The sequence below is a fragment of the Ciconia boyciana genome, chromosome 10 (genome assembly GCF_034638445.1).
Source record: "Ciconia boyciana chromosome 10, ASM3463844v1, whole genome shotgun sequence".
NCBI classification, from domain to species: Eukaryota; Metazoa; Chordata; class Aves; order Ciconiiformes; family Ciconiidae; genus Ciconia; species Ciconia boyciana.
Genome location: NC_132943.1, coordinates 9,227,500 through 9,249,074, shown reverse-complemented (window position 1 = coordinate 9,249,074; position 21,575 = coordinate 9,227,500). Strand labels below are relative to the sequence as shown.

General features: G+C 38.8%; 1 protein-coding gene across 10 annotated transcripts in view; it reads left to right on the top strand.

Moving 5' to 3' along the window:
• The first annotated feature begins 5,887 nt into the window (after positions 1 to 5,887).
• Positions 5,888 to 21,575, top strand: part of SLC35F5 (solute carrier family 35 member F5) — a 38,750-nt gene continuing 23,062 nt past the window's right edge. For 2 of the 10 annotated variants that reach the window (XM_072874247.1, XM_072874246.1), the window contains exons 1-8: positions 5,888 to 6,024; positions 8,801 to 8,871; positions 11,112 to 11,186; positions 12,100 to 12,163; positions 15,019 to 15,160; positions 16,304 to 16,447; positions 18,694 to 18,756; positions 20,387 to 20,468. In XM_072874247.1, coding sequence (XP_072730348.1) covers positions 15,026 to 15,160; positions 16,304 to 16,447; positions 18,694 to 18,756; positions 20,387 to 20,468 — 424 coding nt within the window. In that variant the 5' untranslated portion in view covers positions 5,888 to 6,024; positions 8,801 to 8,871; positions 11,112 to 11,186; positions 12,100 to 12,163; positions 15,019 to 15,025. Of the gene's footprint in view, positions 6,087 to 6,113; positions 6,557 to 8,133; positions 8,178 to 8,800; positions 8,872 to 11,111; positions 11,187 to 12,099; positions 12,164 to 15,018; positions 15,161 to 16,303; positions 16,448 to 18,693; positions 18,757 to 20,386; positions 20,469 to 21,575 lie in introns of those variants that run through there. The other 8 variants (XR_012044292.1, XM_072874240.1, XM_072874241.1 and 5 more) reach the window with 7 other exon arrangements.

The following is a 21,575-nucleotide window of genomic DNA, read 5'->3' as shown; positions in this document are numbered from 1 at the left end:
TAAATTTTGTTCAAAATAATACAGTTTTAAGCACTGAAGTTTCTTAGAGCCTTGTCATAAGGTAAAACAGTTAAGAAAATAGCCATGTAACAGCTCAGCAAGGGTCAAAAATACAAAATGTTCGTAAATACACAAAAGAGGACTGAGAACGAAGTGAAAATTGTAACTGTCACAATCTGCCTCATGATATACCCAAATGTTGATGTTTTAATTTCAGCATCTCAAGAACTGGATCGGGAGCAGGGGAAGGCAGTGAGGGCAGTTGAGCAATGGAATTGTTTCCTCAGTTGCGAGTGGCTTCATGCAAAGTGGGACTTAGGACACTTCAAGGGCAGTTGAGGACAGCTATAAGACACATTAAAACTCAAATGGTGCAAAGAAGGTGAAGTGGAACAACTATTACAAGCTATGGGATAGGATTATTAACCAGTGGGCTAAACCCAAGCAAAATGAAGCATTTTCTTTTATGCCACAAGGCTCTACCTAAATAAATCCTTCAGAGCTAATATTTTACAGTATAACTGGGTTCACAGAAGGGATTAGCCAAGTTCATAGGTCCATCAAGAGCTATTAAATTGTGCTGATTTTGGCTGGGATAGAGTTAATTTTCTTTGTAGTAGCTAGTATGGGGCTGTGTTTTGGATTTGTGCTGAAAACAGTGTTGATAACACAGGGCTGTTTTAGTTGTTGCTAAGTAGAGCTTACACTGGTCAAGGACTTTTCAGCTTCCCATGCTCTGCCAGGCGCACAAGAAGTTGGGAGGGGACACAGCCAGGATAGTTGATCCAAACTGACCAAAGGGCTATTCCAGACCATATGGCGTCATGCCCAGTATATAAAGCTGGAGAAAGAAGAAGGAAGGGGGGACATTACGAGTAATGGCATTTGTATTCTCAAGTAACCGTTAAGCGTGAGGGAGCCCTGCTTTCCTGGAGATGGCTGAACACCTGCCTGCCCATGGGAAGGAGTGAAGGAATTCCTTGTTTTGCTTTGCTTGCATGTGTGGCTTTTGCTTTACCTATTAAAGTGCCCTTATCTCAACCCGCTAGTTTTCTCACTTTTACTCTTCTGATTCTCTCCCCCATCCTACCGGGGGGGAGTGAGCGAGCGGCTGTGTGATTAAACCACGACATAAATATATTGGCTGAATTACAGACTTCCAGATAAGGATGCTGTAAACCATTTATTTCTAAAAACTGTAAGGATGTGCCATGGAAACAACTACTCTGTAAGTGTCTTGTTTCCAACACCCTTTTCCCAGGCATCCATTACGAGTCATCGTGGAGACAGGATTCTGAGCTAGATGGACTTCTGGTCTAACCCAAGAGAACAGGGGAAAACTCTGCTGTCATGCATCCTACACCAAGTCTAGTCCTGAACACTTAGATTACATCCTTCCCCTAAGGAGGACAGAAGTTGATCAAAACTGAGTTTGTAAGTTTAAATTTTAATACAGTTTCTTCTGCTTCTGCTGCTTTGTCTTGTTCATCAGCATGAACATCTTGTTCATCAAAGATCTGATCCAAATCCTTCTGAAGGAAGCATTTCTCTAAAATAAGTAGATTCAATTCCTTTGTAGAGATCTATTATGAGACCTACAGGGTATTAAATTTCCTTCTTGGGATGTGATTTATTTCATCCAAATCAGCTATTACGTTCTCGTAAGTAGAACATACATAAGCAGAAAATAAATTCTAATTTTCTTTGTAAGTGCAATTTAGCAGAGAAAATTGAGGATGTTTTCTCTTATGAAAATATTACAGTGCTGCTGGGAAGTAGATATAATTTTGCTTTGCCTATAAAAGTGCTATTTATGTAACTAAAATATTAACAGCAAGAAAAATAAATATGCAATATGTGTATATTTGCAATATACATACAGTTTTATTACATGTGATTACTGAAACTCTAATTCCTAAAAAAGGAACAGTAAAAAAAAGAAAAAGGGGAAATCATTCTTGTAATAGTTTCTTTCAGAGAAGACGTAAGATCTTCATATGAACTTCTACAATAGGAAGCAAATTACTTAGTCGAGCTAAAAATACAGGAGTCCTGTGATAGTTCTAAGTGTAAAAAGTACAAACTTCTGGGCTTCTGACAATGCTGACCCATTTTTCTTCAAAAGCCTCAGGAACCACAGCATAAGCGCCTCATCCTGTGATGAAGAGAAGCTTGCCACTCCACCTTAAGAACTGCAGTTTTCTCCTCTTTGCCTGCCTCAGTCAAAATGTTTAAACTCAAAGCATTAAGAAGTTGGATTTAGTTGCATCACAATGCTGTGTGACCACATTGAGATGCAAGCTGCATAGCCTCATAAAAAATAAAGAAAACTCACATACAAGAGAAGACGTGTGGAGCTACGCTCAGAAAGATGGTTTTAAATCACAGTCGGGATTTCATATGCTTTCCACTGTGTGCTGGTTTTGGCTGGGATAGAGTTAATTCTCTTCCTAGTAGCTAGTATAGTGCCGTGTTTTGGATTTTAGTATGAGACTAATATTGATAACACACTGATGTTTTACCTGTTGCTAAGTAATGTTTATACTACTGAAGGATTTTTCAGCTTCCCATGCTCTGCCAGGGGCACCAGAAGCTGGGAGGGGGCACAGCCAGGACAGCTGACCCCAACTGGCCAAAGGGCTATTCCATACCATACGGCGTCATGCCCAGTATATAAAGCTGGGGAAGAAGAAGGAAGGGGAAATGACAAACACGATGGCGTTTGTCTTCCCAAGTAACCATTACGCGTGATGGAGCCCTGCTTTCCTGGAGATGGCTGAACACCTGCCTGCCCATGGGAAGCAGTGAATGAATTCCTTGTTTTGCTTTGCTTGTGTGTGCAGCTTTTGCTTTCCCTATTAAACTGTCTTTATCTCAACCCACAAGTTTTCTCACTTTTACTCTTCTAATTCTCTCCCCCATCCCACTGGGGGGGAGTGAGTGAGCGGCTGTGTGGGGATTAGTTGCTGGCTGGGGTTAAACCATGACACACTGTCAAAGGAGACTAAAGGAAAAAAGACACAAAGTCTGTGCATCTCCAGATATTTTGCCATCCCTAGCACCAGGTATTGCCACTCACTGTGGGACAGCACTTGTCAGGGGCAGCAAACCAAGTTGAGCTTTATTATGCTAGCTCTCAAAGGTGGATTCCCCTTTTCCAGAGCTTTTCTATCACTGTGTGATCAGGTAAGACAGAAGAGGCTGAGAATCTGCACCTTCCCTCTTGTCTTATTTATTCTCCCTGTTCACAAGAACACATGCAGCTTTTTTTTAATAGAAAACATGCACCCCATTTTAGTATAAATTATGCATAATGATTTTCAAGATATTATTTAGTAAAAGCACTATTAGCTATAAAAAAGTATTATGTGTAGTTTCTCTGTCAGAGTACTGTAGTCATAACTCTTTGGTTGTCTTCTCAGGTTTTGCCGCTCATTAACTAACTGACCTTGGATAAGCCATGTAAGTTTACTAAGTCTCCGTATAAATACTTAGAACAAAGATGTGCAAGACCAAAGAAAATTAGATGCTGTGAGATGCATACACATTTTTGTAATTACATTTTATATAATTTTCAGCTCCTCCAAATTCCACAGAAAGCGCCATTTGAAGAGGACTGCTATTCTCCTGCAGTTTTGTGTAAGAAATTCATTTTACCTAAAATCTCTTTCCAAAGTTGTAAAGTCAAAATTTCATATAAAAGCCCCATATTGCATATTTTGGCCATTTTGGCTTCAAGGCAGAAGACAGTGAGGACAGAAGCACAACAAATCAATACAGTATCATTTATAATATATACTCAGAATACATACAAAAAAAGACAGTTTGAACCAAGAGCATAATTCACTGCATTTCCTTGTGTCGTTTAGACTGCAAATGCTTCAGGGTAGGGATTGTATCTTACTACTTCTAACAACCAGTTTTATAAAGCATCAAGCTTGTTGGATGTCTCTTAGTGCTGCTATATGCAAATAAAAATACAGCTATATTAAGAAACAAAGGCTCACAAAAAAACCAAACCAGTTTCAGAATAAAAGTTCTTAAAAGGTTTTTATTTTCTTCTTAAGAAGTAACTTTTATTTATTTACAGGAAATAATTCAAGTCCAACAGTAACACTAACCCAGACATACGATGGTAAGACGTAACATATGAGAGATAATGGATCTCTTCAATCAGTAACTTCCAGGAAGGGTGAATTATCTTGTTTTATTTCAACAGTTTGCAAGTGTGAATAGCACTTAAATTAATTTCACAACTATATAATATGTATCACCTAATTACAATTAAATATCATTTACCTTTTCACTCATCTGTATACATCCCTTACTATTATTTCCTAGCAGTTTTTACTCTAAAATTCCCAAAATATATAATAGTTGAATTTTGCAAAAAGATGCATTTATGTTAGCAGGTGAATAATCCGCAACACATTACATACACCATTGGTTATCTTTACGTTGGTACTATGAGCTCAATTCTTAAATACTAATCAACACTGACTAAAAGGAGGTAATGTGGACTACCAAACCAACACAAACAAGACCAGAACCTGATTTTGCAATTTCATCTAAGCCTATGCTAGTTTCTGTTAATCACTATTTTTTGGTAGATTTTAAGTTTGCCTAATATTTCCTTTTACAGCTTGGTTAGTCAAGAACTTACGCATCTCATAATTAAACTTAAGGTAACTGTGCTTTAATGTAGCTTATACATCTATACGATTTCACTTTTTTATGCTATTAAAAGTGTGTTGATAACGAAGCAGACATCTATTTTGAGAATTTAATTAGTTGCCACTACTCCCTGGTCCTGTGAGATTTTGTATCGTAGAGTGTAAGGATTATGGTAACTATGAAACACAGATTCCACCATCTCACTGCATTTTAGGACATTTCTCAAGGGTCTTGCTCACTTTGGTCTTTCTTTCTTCCCTCTTTTTGACAGACTAGTTTCAAGCTCCATCCCACTTCTCCATCTCTAGTTCTTCAGTTCGTGCTCTCTTCCTCTGCCTTCTCTGTTCCTCCATTTTTGTGGTTCCTTTCTTTTTTTGACCTGCTTATCTCACTGCTTTGAAAAAGACTGTATAAGTGCTAGGAGATGGCTCGTCTATCCGAAGGAAACTCTCCTCCATCAGAGCTATTCTACCCGTTCTCTCGTTAAAGATGGCCAATGCAGATGGGTGCTGCTGCTGCAGACGGCAGTCAGCCCTGCTCCGCAGGAGCCAAGGCAGCGCCACCCAACCGCAGGGGGATGACCCACGCTTCTGATGGAACGAGCAAAAGCCCGGGTTCACTACGCTTTTTCCCAGCCCATTGGCGGCTCTTCGCCATTGTTAGGAGCGGTGACTCCGCGTTTCTCGTTCCCGCCGGTCACGAAGGCACCCGCCGCCCCCCAGCCGCCTCCGGGCGGGACCCCACGCCTGCCTGCGGCTGCCTGTGCCGGGCGGGGCCCTCCGATGCCACCCCAGCACCGGCGTAGCCGGCGGCGGAACGCGAAGTGCTTTCAAGTGAGAAATAGCGTAAAGCTGCGTTCCGCCGCCTCCCGGCCCTGGCTGCTGCCCGTCCCCGAGGGGGCGGCGGCCGTGGCCGGCTGCGGCGCAGCGCGGGCACCGGCACCTCAGGCCTTTACGCACCGAAACCTTTTGGCTCCGTGTCTGAACAGACAGAAGCGACGGGGAGGCGGAGGCGCCCTCTCACCAGCCCCTTCAAACCGCGCTCCGGTGCCAGGCCGCGGAGCGGGAACACCGGCCGCCGCCCCGCCCGCGCCCGCTGAGGGACAGGGGGCGACCGGCCCCGCCAGCCGGGCGGCCGGCAGGGGTGGCGAGCGGCTGGCCGAGCGGCTCGATGGGGCCGGCCTGCGGGCGGGGCGGGGCCGGCGCTCGCTCGCGGCCTCGGGGATGGATTCTCGGCGCGCGGCGCAGCTGCCGCCGCTCGCGTACGCCACCATCTTAGAGGGCGGGCGGAGGGGAGGGAAGCGGGCGGTGCCGCCGCTGGACGGAGCTCCGGGCCCCTTCGCGGCCTCAGGTACCGCCGCCTTCGCGGGGACGGGGCTGCGGCGAGCCCCGAGCGGCCGTGCCCCGCGGGAGGTGAGCCGCGGGTTCCGCGGCTGCTGCTCCCGCAGCTCCGCCGCGCCTGTCAGCCGTCGCCGGGGCTGTCGTGGGCAGGAGGCCTCGCCCGCCCCGGCCCGCAGGGCTGAGCGGGGCGAGACCGGGCCCCGCCTCGCTTCGGGAGAGGAACTTTGCCCCCTCACGTCGCGCGTGGGCGGGGGGGCCGCGCCTGCCCGTGCCGGGCCGGGGAGTGCCGCGGCGCTGCGCCCGTGTGTGTGACCCGTCCCCGCCGGCCGCTGCCGGGCATCCAGCGGTGGTCGGAGGCAGCGTGTGTCGCCCCCTCCCCTCCGTCTGCCGGATCTCGGCCTCATCCCACGCACGTTTGTGTCAGCGGTGTTGGAGAAAGCGCTTTCCTCTCCCCGCCTCAGTCAGCCGAGGGTGCCCGCCCTGCCCGGGGAAGGAGGGGACGTGCGTGGAGGGATTCCGCTTTCCCGGGAGCGAGCTGGCAGGTGACGAGCTCTCTGTCCTGCCTCGCCTGAGGTGCGAGGAGGCTCGGGCTTCCCCTGCTTGGGCTGCGTCTCTCTCCCCCTGCGGTCTCCAGCGATTGTTTTACGTGCCAGTGCAGGACGGATACTCATTCCTCCTCCTCCGTGATCCCCAGGGCTTGAGCCATATTTCTTTCTCCTCAGGCATCCACTTTTTTTCTGAGTGTGTTAAGGAGATTTACTCGTTTCCTTCTCTTCTTTGTTCCTGCTACTTTCCCCCCAAGATAGCTGTCGGCAGGAAGGAAGGAGAAGACCCCATTCGCTCTGAAAGCACGTTTCTGAATGCGGTGATTTTGCCGATTTTTAGCATGCCTGGAAGGCTCAGCTTTCAGGTGCAAGAGTGACGTGTAGTTTTGAAGGCTGCTGTGCTTGTTCTTATCAGAGATCTGTGGCTGTTTATCCTGTGACAAAGCGTGATATGTTTAGATCTTGCACTAGACAAGATCAGATGGGTAGCATGTGAAATGGATATCACTTGTAATTCTTGGCTAATATTAAATGTAGAGCTGCTGGTGGCTAAGAGATTGCTGTCTACATGGTAACACTTCAAGAGGCCTTGGCAGCTTGACATGAAGTTTTTTCTTCTGATGTTATCAGAAGAGCATCAGAAGGAGGGCAATGTCAGTTCCACTTGTCAACTTTCACTCTGCTGGTGTGTTTCTAACTTGATGTGGTCATAGATGTTCATGTCCAACAGGGTTGTAGTCATGCTGGGATGCTGTATGAATGAACCTGAGAAGTATGTGGTTAGATACTCTGGTAGCTGGTAAAGACTCCAAAGTATGCAATAGATTAATATTCTGCATTACCATTTCTATATAAAAAAATCTGTTTGAAACTTTGTTTCATTAATTTTGAGTAAGTGCTGAATAGGAAACTTTTTAAAGTGTTCCTTTTATTCCTTAGATACGAGGATCCAGCTCTGCCATGACAGTTTGATAGTATGGCTGTTACATTGTGCACTGCCAGATTCCTAAAACATTTCTTTATGTTAAGCTAAATTCTGTTATTTTAGTGCTAAAATTAATGTGTTTTCTGTGCAAATTTCGGTCTTGTATAACTTTTTATTTAGCTAGGAAGGGTGATCTCTACTTGCAGTACTCAATAGTGGCGTGAAAAACTTGGCTTCAGTTTCTTGTTTTGGGTCGTTTGCTTCACTATATTCTACAAGAAACTTTCCTTGAATAAAGATTACAGGGCTATAGTGAATGTAATTGTCATGTTGCATAAGACTCACCTTTCCATCTCTTCTAAAGATTACTGCTTTTGCTCTCATCCTGTGATACCCCTTGAAAGTTGAGTGGAGGTCAGAGTTGTGTTAAATTAACGTTGCTTTAATGTACGTTTCCAGATTTAGAAGGATGGGTGTAAAATGTCTGTCAGTTTACTTTCAGCTTTTTTCTGGTTAGAGTCAAAGCGGTGTCTCTGTTTATCTTATCTTGAAAGTAATCAAATATGAAATGAGAATCACCTGATGACAGTACGTGTTAAAGGAGGGGGTTGTGTCCCAGAACTTGTGTTATTGGAGCAGCTGGTATAACTGGAAAAACTAAAACAGTTTCTTCTGTATGCAAACCTTATCTTGGTATGTTGTCTTTCAAATTGTATATGAAATAATCTTGAGTAAACACAAGGAAGAATTTCAGGTTGACTTGCACCATGGTTTGTGACTGAGCTGCTGTTCTGGGTCTCTTGTTATTCTTGTTATTATGTACTCTTTTGGGCAGTGTGTGTGTTTTCTTCATAGAACAGCTAGAAGCAATACTCCTGTTTTGCAATGATTTGGCATTTCTTTTACTTATAATGTTGTCTTCCCTAATTGACAATACAATAAAAGCTATTTCATATTTTGTGAACTTCATAGGATTTTCTCTTTTAGGGTGGAACTTTTAATATGAAAAAAGTGATAATCTGCACAAAGAAACATTCAGCGCTATAGAAATAAGATTGCATGTTAAGTATCAATGGTGGAGTTATACATCCTGTCCTCGGAAATTACTTATTGCATGTTCAGAACAGTAGAGTTGGACAGACTGTTGGACAAGCCTGTTGACTTTAGTGTAATCAGCTACATGAACATACGTTGTAGACTACATAGACCATTTTTATCTTTTTTGTGTATCATAAATTACCGTAACATTTCAAAAACAAAATACAGTGTCATGACAAGGAAAGTTAAGTATGGTTTTTTGTGTGTTTTTTTTTCAGAATATCTTCATGTAACTGGCTGAAAAATGGTTCCACAAGATGACAGCACCAACTCTAACACTGTTAAAATGGTAAATGAAAAAAAAAAAAAAAGACTTAAAAAGATCTCCATGCTGTTTGTTGAAAATTATAATGATATTAAGAAATGCCTTTTAAATGAATATGCCTTCAAATGTCAAATTTCAATTAGTATATTTAAAGTTACACCATGTGGAAAGCGTATTTATTTCCTAATAATGGAAACAAAAGGCAAACATATGCTGAAGTTTCTACTGTATTTAATAGAGTAGAATATTGTATTTACTTTTAAACCATCATTTCTATTTCATCCTATATGTCTTCTGGTGGCTTAAATTTATCGTAACTCTGTGCACTTGAGTAATTCAATGTTTTGTAAGGGTAAAGCCATGTTCTTAGAGAGAAGTGTCTTGTACAGTTCTTGTTTTAGGTGTCAGATGTTATATTAATATGCTAAACTTTTATCCTTATCCTGAAATGGGTTAATTATTAGTAATGAGCATTGAACAGGGTTCTGTGTGATCAGCTCCAGTCAGGACTACAGCCCACAGCAGATCTTGCATGCTGATAGAGGGCAAGATGTATGTCTTGCATAATAACTGAATTTAGGTGCAAGTTCTGCACCCGGTTACTTGAGTATAGCTAATGTGGATTAAGTAGGGGCTGAAAATAAGCAACTGAATAGTATCTTTTTCTTAGTGATATTTGGTTTAGTGTGCATGGAGGGAAGAATTTTTAAGCATCTTTTTTGCTTTCTGTTTATTTTTGTTATTGTTATACTCAGTTCTTTTGGGTTCCTAAATTAGGCATGCACAAACTGTTCGAGCTTTGTATGGATAAAAGTCTTCTGGTTTAAGTCTTGGTTATCTGAGATACTGATCTTAATCTCTAATTAGGTTGGTATTGTAAGAAAAATATGACCAGCAGCTACTGTTTGTATGTGAGGGCACTGAACTCCCAACAAGGTTGGGAGGTTGAGCTAAATAGGTGTTCAGGATCTACAGTGAGCAGAGGCTTTGTGGTATAGAAGATGGATAACCACATGCCTGTGTCTTAAAACTACATCTTCAATTTTTTTTTTTTTTTTAAACCAGCTACAATCATTTGGTAAACTGTGTGGTAAAGGGCTTGGACTTGCTGGATGCTGAGCAGTGTGTAAATCTTGATGAGTTCAGCGGGGGCTGAAGCCGTAGGCTTGTGTGGTCCATCTTTATAGTCTACCTTTTAATCTAATCTGCAAGAGGTGAAAAGCATCATTTTAACTTTTGCCTCCTATTCACAGTTTATAAACTTTCAGCCATGCTTCACAGGTAATCAAAGGCAAAATTTAGGGTAAGCATTTAGTTTTGCCCTTGCTGCTACCTCTGTTCTGCACACTAATTTGTGACTCATTAATATAGGGTGTGACTCCTGTTGATACAGGAAATCCCTAAAACAGAGCTTAGCAAGGTTTCACATGTATAAGAAAAGAAAAAAATTCCAGTGCTTCCAGGCAATAAAACTTATGGCTTTATTATTCTTGGTTGTCAGTTCCAGTTTTGTTGTGCCCTCTCTTGGAGTGCCATATACTTGCCAACATCTGGATTTGCAAATAGTTGCAGATTAGATGGGCTTCCGATTGGTCTAGTGTAACAGTTTTTCTGAAGTCCCTTATGTGTAATGTTTCTTTCCCTATATAACAATTTTAAAGTGGATTTTTTAAAATGTCTTTATAGGATCTGAGCTTTAAAAAAAAAGTTTTATGTAAGGTTTTTCTTTTTTTTTTTTTTTTAATACAGTAATAATACTGTATCAAATTAAGGAAAGATACTGGGCTTCCACAAGAAATAATGTGGAAGTGTCTTATCTTTCTAGATTATTTTAAGGCCAAAGAGCATATATGCTATTCCACTGCCTTCCTAATTCTAATGTTTAAATTCTTTGCTTAGGAACGTAGGCTTAAGAAATAGGGGTGTTCTCTGCATAGCTTAAAAATTAGAACTTAACATCATCAGGTTCTTCTTTCTCATGTGAACTTCTTACATTCAATTAATAAGGAAGGGATCGTGTTCTTTGAACTATCAAAAATAGTAAATGATCCTGTTCTCTTGCAATTCAGTGCTGTCCTGCTAGCATTTTCGATGTGGACTGATTCTTAAGGTTCTATATCTGTATGTCCCCAAAATTTAGGACTTGAGCTGCGGCAGACACTTGCAGAACTTGAAATTTTAGAAAATGTTTTGCAAAGATAAGTGCATAATATACACATGCACACAATTTTTCAAACTTTGCTTTTCTTTTTTTTTCTTTTTAGGAGACTACCTGCACTTTGACATGACGTGTGAAGTTTGTTAGCCTTTTTTTGTTTTTTTTACAGTTATTGTGGAAGGTATGTATGAGAAAAGTAAATTTTATTCTTTCTGTGTTCATTTTTATCAGAGCATATTGCTGTCAATATACAGAAGCCAAATATAAAGAAATATGTGGAATTGTATTTCATTACAAGTTCATGAATAGTGGCACTTTGTCAATAAGTGGGATAATATGTCTGTCTAAAACTTCTCAAAATAGTGATTTCTATCTGTCTTGGCATTCTCTGTGAAGCTTTACAGGTTTTAATTCTGTCCTAAAACTTATATAGTAAGTTTCAATAGGGTTCTGTTTTTCTGCTGAACATTCTAGGCATTTTAGTATTGCCACTTTGTAATTTTTTTTAGTCAACTACTAGCTTGAAGGGGTGTCATGCTGCATGATGAAGACTTTGTAGTCACCCATTCTTGTTAAGCTTTTCCTTGTTATGGAAGAACCAAGCAAAGGGTTATATTAGGCAGACAGGAATGTTAAACAGACAGTTTGTAGTCAGATGAGAAAGTAATAGCTGCTATTACTGTAACATATAAAAAGACTTCAAATTCAGGACAGAAGTATGGGCTCTTGAATTAGAATTTTAAAAGGTACTTATCATAGGTAGAAAAGAAATGGTACAATGTGTACTTATGCTCTGAATAACTTCATATGTAACCTCTTATCGAAGAAGTGCTAGATATTCTATCATCCTTTACTTCCCTCCTGCTGAGGGATCTTAAAGCAAGGGATTTGTACAAGCTTAATGTAGACAAGTGGAGTACAATATTAAGCAACTACAGAATGTGTACAGTATCTGTGCATGATCTCTATGCACAGTTTATATGTGCTATATGCTTTGAAGCAGTTTTTGGTGAGAACAGAAGAGCTAGGGATGCGAGCATCTGATGTAGAGATGTCAAATTGATCAGGCTACTGCAATTCCTTCCTGTCTCCAGGTACCTCTCCCTCTCCTACCTGCAGCAGATAACTGGTGGAAGACTGGAGTGGCTTCCATTTCTGGTATACCTTACTGCTATTTATGTGTTGTGCTGTAGCCTGACAAGGAATGAGATTTCTTCCTTCTGGCTCCTTTGGAACTCTTTTATGCCCAGCTTCAATTTTTGCTGCATATTATGCAAACATATGAGCAATTTGTAGGCTATATATAATATAACTTAATACAATGGCTTGTAGGCTATTAGTCATAATAAAATGAAGGCAAAGTTTGTAGAGTATAATATGTAGTATCTATTAGCCCAATTCATAAAAACTGAAAAAACCCTTATAAGCTTTCAAGCATGAAAACCTCTCTCTTAGCTTACTCAAGTTTAAGATAATATCCCTATTTATTCTCTCTTTGAGAACAAATGTTTTCTCCTTTATTCCGTATCAAATAAAAACTGCAATTCCTTGCTGAGTCTTTCATAACTGTGCCCCTCCCTACTTACAGACTTCTGCATTCTTTTGTCAATCGCACCATTTTATCAGAAAAGCAGAATAATTATCCAGAACTGATGCCCACACACGGACTATATCGGCATAGATCTAGTGGTGTAATTATACTTCAGGAACTCTGCCTGTTGATTTTTCTTTGGAAAGAAGCCCTTTGAGAAGTGGAGGAAAAAGTGTCAAGATTTGAACATGGCAGAGACTGTATTGCAAAGGAGAGGCATGAGTCAAAGGCAGGAAACAGTGTAGGGATCTCAAATGCAGTTGTGCGTATCTAAGCATTTAAATCATTAATCTGAGGAATAGGCTAGTCTGGAAAAAAGAAGTGTAGCTTCCTCACTGAAGACATTGTGGCACTGTCTCTTTTATAAAGAATTTGTAAATGATGAAAAGACAGTAAGTGTTTGTATGTTGACACAGGTGGAAAAAACAAAGTGAAATTTAAATTCACTGAACTGTATTAGCAAATCAGATGACCTCTATTTACTGGGAGAGTCAGGAGCTGTTCCGTAAAGGTGAAGTAGGTTTCAGTTCCTTGAGTTCTCTTAAAGATAGTGAGTGTTTGAGTTTCTGATGATAGATAGCAAGGTATGTTATGTAATCTGTAGTAAATTAACTCTTAAATAAATTGTTTCTTAAAATATATACATAAATAAGTTAATGTTAATCATAGAACTACCATATACATACCTTACTGAGGTTCATTAGAGACTATGTAAAAGATTCTAGTACAAGTAGACCAATGAATGAGACATCAGTCTCTGTCACTTGTACTTGAAGCTTTTTAATCATGAAACTGAAGGTTTTCCTAAATTTAGGTCTTCTAATGGGCAGTCGTAAAGCTGTATCACAAATCTGAATCCCCTTCTAGTAGCATTAGTGGATATAAGAACACATGTAGGTCTGGTATGGTCATGATTAGTACTTGTTTGGAGTAGGTCCAGTGGATCTCGTAATTTTTTTGAGTTAAAACACAAGCAAAATTTTTAAAAGCTTGTTTGCCTTGCCTTTCTTATTTTTTGGAAAGTACTTTAATGATCTCTTAACTTTAGCGTTTTCAGTAATGTTAATACTTATTTTTAGTACAAGTTGTGCAAAGTCAAATCCTCTAAAGTCACAGTGTACCACTTTTTTGGCCAATGCAAACAATATCAGTTCTGTTCTCTTGTGTTTACTCTGTGCATTGAATAAAGCAGAAGTACTCTGCCTACTGAAGGAAAAGGAAAGAAGGTTGGTCATGATCTATTTACACACTGCTGTAGTGCTCATGTCCTGCATAAATTTTAATGTTTTAACTGCAAATAGCGTTCTTCCTAATATGAATTTTTGCAGCTCAAGCCATTATCTTCAGAATTTTCTGTTGAGTGGTATACTCCTACTCTTCCAGTATGTAAAAGCAGTTGGCTGTAAGCATTTAAACCCAGCTGTGCTTTTCTGATAATTCACTAGAATTGCTTAAATTGACACCTTTCTATTACTACCTTGAACAAAGACTTCTAGGAGCTGTGAGGTGTGTATAGGAAAAGGAAAATAGGTTTCTGTGTGTCAAAATCCGAACTTGTTTATGCTGTAATTTCTGGCAAGTCTGCATGACTTTTGTACTAGATGACAAGCTTAAAGCTAGTTTACTGCTGTAGTTTTGATTTCTCAGAATATGAAGTGTTCTTAATTGATTATTCCTATGTGTAACATACCGGCGCACGGTCAAAATCATTATCAGTGTTTTGGGTTTTTCTTAATAGGCAAAGCTTTCTGTTGCATCTATTGTATGCTTACTCTTAGTTTGACAGGTTTTCACTAGAATTGGTGCATGCCTGTATTTCATAAATTATCAAATAGATACATGCATTTTTTGAGTTCAAGTGCATGTGTAATCTAATTTTGTAAGTTTACAATTAAATATTCTTTGGGGCTTTTTTCTTCAATCACTTTATGCTTTGAGGGATCATAGTTTACCCAAATGTGTTGCTATGTCTTCGGAAATGTTTGCTGAATGCTTAAGTTTAAACGTGTTTCTGACTACCTTTAGTAAAATTGTGTTTGACACAACACATCAAACTGATTCCTACTGTCAGCTTAGAGTGTCTGAATTTACCAAAATTTAGTGGTTTCAAATTTTGCAGAATTCATAGCATAGAAATTCTAAAAAGGCATTGTATGTTTTACCTACTTTTGCTTACTTCAGTGGTAAAACAGTTGATAAATTCTTGAAAAGTCAAGATTTACTTTCTAATTGCCCCTAATGTCTCTGAGAATCTCATACCAGATCTGTCAAAGATCTACTTTTTAACAAACATAAGCACGTGTTTCCTGGCATATTGGGTCCATTTCATATATATGAAACACTTGCCCCCACTGTTTGTTTGGGGGGTTTTTGCTTGTTTGTTTGTTTTTGCTGTTTGTAATCCTTTCTCAATCTTGAATAGGTTACAAATGGTGTGGATTTTTATCATGAATCGAATGAGCTCCCAGAGCAGTTCATCCACTCAGCGTAGGCGAATGGCTCTAGGAATTGTCATTCTTCTCCTCGTTGACGTGATATGGGTTGCCTCTTCAGAACTCACTTCTGTAAGTATTGTTCCATGCATCTTAAAAGGAAAATAAAAGCCTATTTATGAGAAAGATGCAGCAGAAACATGGTCGCTCAAACACTCAGTGAGTGTTTTACTGTAATGTTTAACCACCTTTTCAGTATGGGGAAGAAGATATCCTTTGGGTTAGTGAACTAACCTGTATCCACTAAAAGTTACAAACAGGCTCAACTCGGTGATGGTTGCTTTCAAGACAGAAGGTGTTATTGATGACTTTAAAATTAAACAACATAAGCTCATAACTATGTACTGTAATTAGGGAGTTCGTTTTGTTTTGCCATATTGATTAAAATAATGCCCATATGTTTCCTGAGAAGTAGTACATGAGCTGTAACATTGCAGACTAGGTGATATGGTAGATTATAGTTCAGAACATCTGGAAGTCTAGGACCAAAGGACTTGGGTCATGGAGTTTAAGCCCTATAATTGCAGACAAGTTTGTCATAATCTAGTTCATATATTCAACATCTTGAAACTGATCTGGTACTTACTTCATGTTAAGTTTTAGGACTTAAAACAGAGCTTTAGCAATGGAAATTGCGTTTTTAATAAATTCTTGTCAAATTCAGGTGTCTGAACTGTCCTTAAGTTATGTTCTATATCAGTTTTGAAACTAAGCATATAAAAATGTTTGTGCTTAGCATGCTATTATATTAATAAAATGTTTTTTCCAATGAGCTGGTGGAATCGCTATTGATACTGAAATGTTACTTAATCAAAGTAATCTTCTCTAATTTGTGATTATTATGCTATGTTTATAAAAGGGGTCTTTCATTTAGAAAATATTTGTATGTAAATGTATTTTCAGTCCTATTTGAGTTCAGTGGCATAACAATATGTTGCTTTGTTAGATACAAGTAATAAGTAGCTTTTCTCCAGTGGCATTGTATCTTACAAAATGGCTCAGTGCCTTCTTATTGGCATTTAAGATAGCATGGGAGAGGGTACTTCGAGAATAGGTAGGGCCACTTCTGTCTTTTGCTCATACATGCCAATACTCGCAGCACTGTCATTTTGGGAGCCAGACTGTTCTGGCCTATATACTTAAACCTGTTAATTCATTTTGTGAATTCTCACCTAATTGGTAATTTTGGATACTGCAATTATTTTCTTTCCACAGTATGTTTTTACAAAGTACAACAAACCTTTTTTCAGTACATTTGCAAAAACATCTATGTTTGTTCTATACCTCTTGGGATTTATTGTTTGGAAACCATGGAGGCAACAGTGTACTCGTGGGTTTCGTGGAAAGCATGCAGCTTTTGTAAGTATTTTAACTCTGTAAATGTTTTGATATTTCTTGAAGTTTGTACAGAAAGAACTTAAAATAGGGACTAGAGAAAAGCAGAGTCTACATATTTATGAAATAGTGCTTTCAGAAAAGCAATTATAAACTGAATCATGGCACAGGAAGACATGGCAATCATAATAGTAGTCTTGTGAAGGGGAGAAAAGAAAGGAAAAAGAAATATGCAATGTGTCAGGAATCATAAGATACGCTCTACTGGGCCAGACCATTGGCCCTTCTAGCCTGGTATTTTATCTTGGGCAGTTGCGAGGATAATTCTCTTTAAGAAGACCTTATAGGCCTCACCACTGTTGGTTCCCTTTTACTTGCCCAGCATCTGTAACCAAAGGAATCAGTATTTGAACTTTATAGTTGATTTTTATTACTGACTCTCTTTGTCTCTGGCAAACGATAAACTGTTTGCTAAGACATTTTGAGGTTTTTAAAGTTATATTTAAGAAAGGTGATAGAACTGTGGTGGTGGTGGTGTATTTTTTTTTTGTTTGTTGTATTTCTATAGCCTTTATGTATGAGTGACCTTCTGTTGCCTGTTCTAGAACTAAGCATAGTTTGTGCTAGAGTTTGTCCTTTTTTCCAAGGAAATTAAGAGATGCTGGGAAGAGCACTTGTTCTGTGCCAGTGTTTCAGAATGCTGAACAGCAGGACTCAGGAAGCAGTAAGGCATTTGGCCTGATATTAATTTTGCATTAAAATAACAGAAAATGTGATCCAAGAACGTGCTGTTAATCAACATTCTTTATAGAAAATAGCTTGTATGAAAGGAACTGACTTCAGTTCTTCTGGATATATTAGACTTCAATGACAATACCAGTTGTAGGTGTAACATACTTACATGACGTTAAGCCAAATGATTTTTATTAAAACCAAAACAGAACACCACAAAAAAAACAACCAAAAAAACCCCCCCAAAACCGAAACCTTTTGTTTTTTTAAAAAAATCTTGTGTTAAACACCTAGAACATTTAGAGTTGCTGATATCTTGAAATAATTTTTGCTACAACAGCCTTTAATACCGAGTGTCTGTGCATAGTCTGGCACGTGTTAGACTTGATACTGTTCAGGATCTTCATAAGATAATTGGGAAACAAACAGAATTTACAGATTCTTTACTGGCAGTAATGACGAATAAGGATGATGAAAGCTCTAAAGGACGCTTAGTTGTACAGAGCAATTATATTGACCAAATTTATTAATCTGAGCAGATGAGTAGAATAAGGGGCTATTGCCTAGCGTGAATTGTAGTGGCTATATTGACCAGCTGAACCTTGTGCAGTGCTATGTCAAAGAGATAATATGAACTCGTATGAACTGGACAGTAATGCATAAGAGTGCTCAATCTGTCACATTTTGTGCGTGGCATTCATGGCACCACTACTGGAATCTCATTATTTTTTTTCTAATCCTATAAAAAGTAATTTTTTAAATAATTTGTAGGAAATAGCCATTACTTTTGATATTAGCATATTTCAAAAGAACAGTGCAGAGACAGGACTGTAGTGTGCAGTTAGAAGATTCCCCACCCCCCCCGGAGTTTAGTTAAATATTCAACTGTCTAATTATTACAAATGCCTTTAAAATGTCTTTGTGTTTATTAATCTGGAACAAAAATTATACATTTATAGATTTTTATTTCAATAATGATTGCCTAGGTAAACGCTCATACCTTACTTTTAAGCCCTCTTCCACATTAGAGGATTTGTTTAATAGATTTCTTATCATCATGGTAGAACAGCAAGCTGCAGGTCAGGGAACAGGGGTAGTGCTTGTTAAGATGCAGAAAGGGAGAGGAAAAATGATACTTGACCTCACCTAATTTAAGTCTTGTTAAAACTAAGGCAGAGTTCCAGGTTTTTATGCAAAGGAACTTTGCCTCAATAAAATGAAGAAACAAGAGGCTTGTTGTTAATACATGCACAATAATTTAGTGAAGCATGTCTCGCTAAGACTGAACTTTACAGGTTTTGGCATTCTAACAGCCTGATCCTGAATTGATACCTGGGTAGTTCTCCAAGTGGTACAGTGAATTACTGAAATTATCTACCGAACTTGTAAGTCCTCTTGTTTATTGGGGAGGAGGGTTGGACAGAGAGAGGGAATTGTGATAGAATTATGGAAGAAGGTGTTAAAAACCTTATTCTCAAAAAATTTCACTTGTTAATAACTGCCTTGATAGATCATTACATTTAAGGTTCTGTAATTAGTTTGCAGATGCTGAAGGTTATTTTGCTGCTTGTACAACGGATAACACTGTAAACAGTTCTCTGGTAAGTGCCTTGATTTGTGAAGGTCAATGCTTTACAGTAACATGACACCATTATCCTGACTTACTGTTTTTAAAATATGGCAGTCTTGAATGTAACAGTTTTTGGCAAAGGGGATTGGTAACTTACACGTTACTAGTAAGTGCTGCAAATAACGACATTGCTTATTATGAGAAATACAGGTTCTCAGCTCAATAAAACACTTCAATGTTTCTGTAGTAGTTTGTGAAATAAATATTTATGTCGTACAAAGGAAGACTTTACATATTCAGATCAGTAGTTGCCAAAGCAAAATGTGGAGAGCTAGTGGTAAAGCCAAACAGTTTTCAAGACTAAAATCCACAACAGAATCATTCAGTTAGTTGAGTATCTTGTATACTGTGATCCTGCATTGCATTTTGAAAGAGAAGTGGACTGCCCTCTTCCTTCCAGTGGACGGAGTGACTACTGTTTACTGAATCAAGTCTCAGTACTGGTTTTCTGCTGATAAGCTGCATTGCCAGATGGCATTTTTGTGGTGATTTTCATCATCCATAAATGACGGTTTGTTATGTCCCTGTTGATCACAGATTGCTGCTTAATCTGCATACCTAAATCAGAGGCCACATGCAGAAATGTATCCAAAACACAGAACTTTTAAAGTTTGCGCAATCTCTGTAATAGAGTAAGGGGAGGCGATTGAGTGTTGACAAACTACCATATGGGTATTTTATACTGAATAGGGAGTTGAAGAGAGATTTTTCAGAAGTATTATTCATTTCATTCTTTGTTTTTTTTCCAACTTTATCTACATTTAAGAATAAAATCTTCTTAGTCTGCTCAGTTCTTTAAGATCATCTGACTCTAGAAGCAGGATTCATTGTTAATCTTGGACAATTTTGTATTAATTTAAACATCCACAAAAATTCAGGTCCTAAACAAGGAGCCTAATGAAAATGCAGCTACCAGATCTTTTTCATTACTTCACTCTTACAGTTTATTAATTAAATTTAAACAAGCAGCTTAAAACTTGTCTTGTTAGAAGTATTTTAAGCAATTCAAACTTCTGCTAAGTGCCTTATGTATTGGAGTTCCTTTCCCAAAGTTTTTTTGACTTTTAGTTCTAGTTCTTGAGGTTTTTATGGTCATGGGAGGAAAATGAGTATGTATTCATTTTTATATATGTATTCTGTGTTTTATGTTTCTAGTTTATCATTTGGACCGACACTATAGATCTAATGAAATGTTTGTGATTTTGATGAGTTATTTTTCAATTTTAAATCAGTAGGTTTGAATTTTCTGGGTATGAGTTTTGTGTTCATGAGGATATATACAAAAGCACAGTTGTTTTTGAGTACTGCATTTTACCAATGTGTTTAACATAAAACATAGGTTATGTATGAACATTTTTGACAAGCCTATATACTGTGTGCAAAACCACTTTGTTAAACTTGATTCTCTTAATATTCACCCAGCTTTTCTTTATTTATAATAGAAATAAAAAAAAAATCTATAAAATTTTATTTAGAAACTTTATTTCTAGAAATAAAAAATTAGAAAAGTAAAAAGTTTTCTAATTTGCTAAATTAATTCTACTGTTTATAATTTAAATATCTTGCTTAACTGTATTTTTACTTATACTGATTCATTTCAGAGTGAACCTTTATATGTTCCTGTAAAGTTTCATGATTTGCCAACTGAAAAAAATGGCAGTAATAATAGTGATGCAGAGAAAAGTGAGTAAAGACTTTTGGAATGCTGAAATGCTAGTTCTTTGGTGAAGGAATTACTTTCCTCTTTGTTGGTATAACTGCTGTCATGTTGCAGGAGTTGTCTCCCCCCCCCCTCCCCCCCTTTTTTTTTTTCTTAAATCTCTTATTGCATGAATCGCAGTCTCATATATTTACTTTCAGGTAGAGAAAACATAGGCCTATCGTTCAGTTTACCTTTCTTGGTCACTACAGATCCAGCCTATGTTTATCTCAAGGGACCAACTGGGTTCAGTACTTGTGATTCTTTCCTTCTGGGCTTGTATGACCAGCAGCAGTGAGTCAGCCTCTGGAAAAACAAGCTATTGTCCTTTTTAGAGCAGGAGCAAAGCAGTCAAAGTAAGAATTTTAACAGTCTATGTGCATTCTGATCTTACTTAAGCCTCACTATCTTGTGATAGTAGCTGAAATGGGCCTAACTGTCCCAGACAATTATAGAAAAGTTGGCTGTCAAAGAATCCAATTATCTGATCCTCAGCAAGAGTCCCTGCTTATAAAAGGGAAAGTGCCTTTGTTAATTTCTAGATGACACATGCAGAACCGCTTTGGTAGGCTCTGCTGTCCTGTGATAACATGCACCCATCACTTGAGCTGTAGCTTTTCCCTTTACTTTTTTTAGGAAATTAGGTATTGTTTCATGTTGAATTAGGCTAATATTGGTATATAGCATGTAATGTTTTCTTTATACAGGAAACTAATGATACTTACAATACCCTTATAAATAAAATCTGATCCTGGTTTGCAAGATTAGTTAGAGGATGGATTTCAAATGAGCAAGTGACCTTGTGATCTCTGCTAAGCTTTGAGGTCTGTTGGACACTCTCATCCTCTGAATGAAACACTGTCCTTGCAGTTAGGTATAGTTGGGTGCAGTTTTTGGCTGTTTGACTATTAGACAATTAAAGAAAATCTTATATGTAATATTTATCAATACAGAGTAATTCCTGCTTAAAAATTTGTTGTTACCTTGTGGGGATTGTTTGACAGGGAGGGAGGGATGGTGCTTTTCAATGAGGTTTTTGTGGATGGACAACTGTACTGATTGAAAACAATGATTGTGCTTTGTCTTATCAG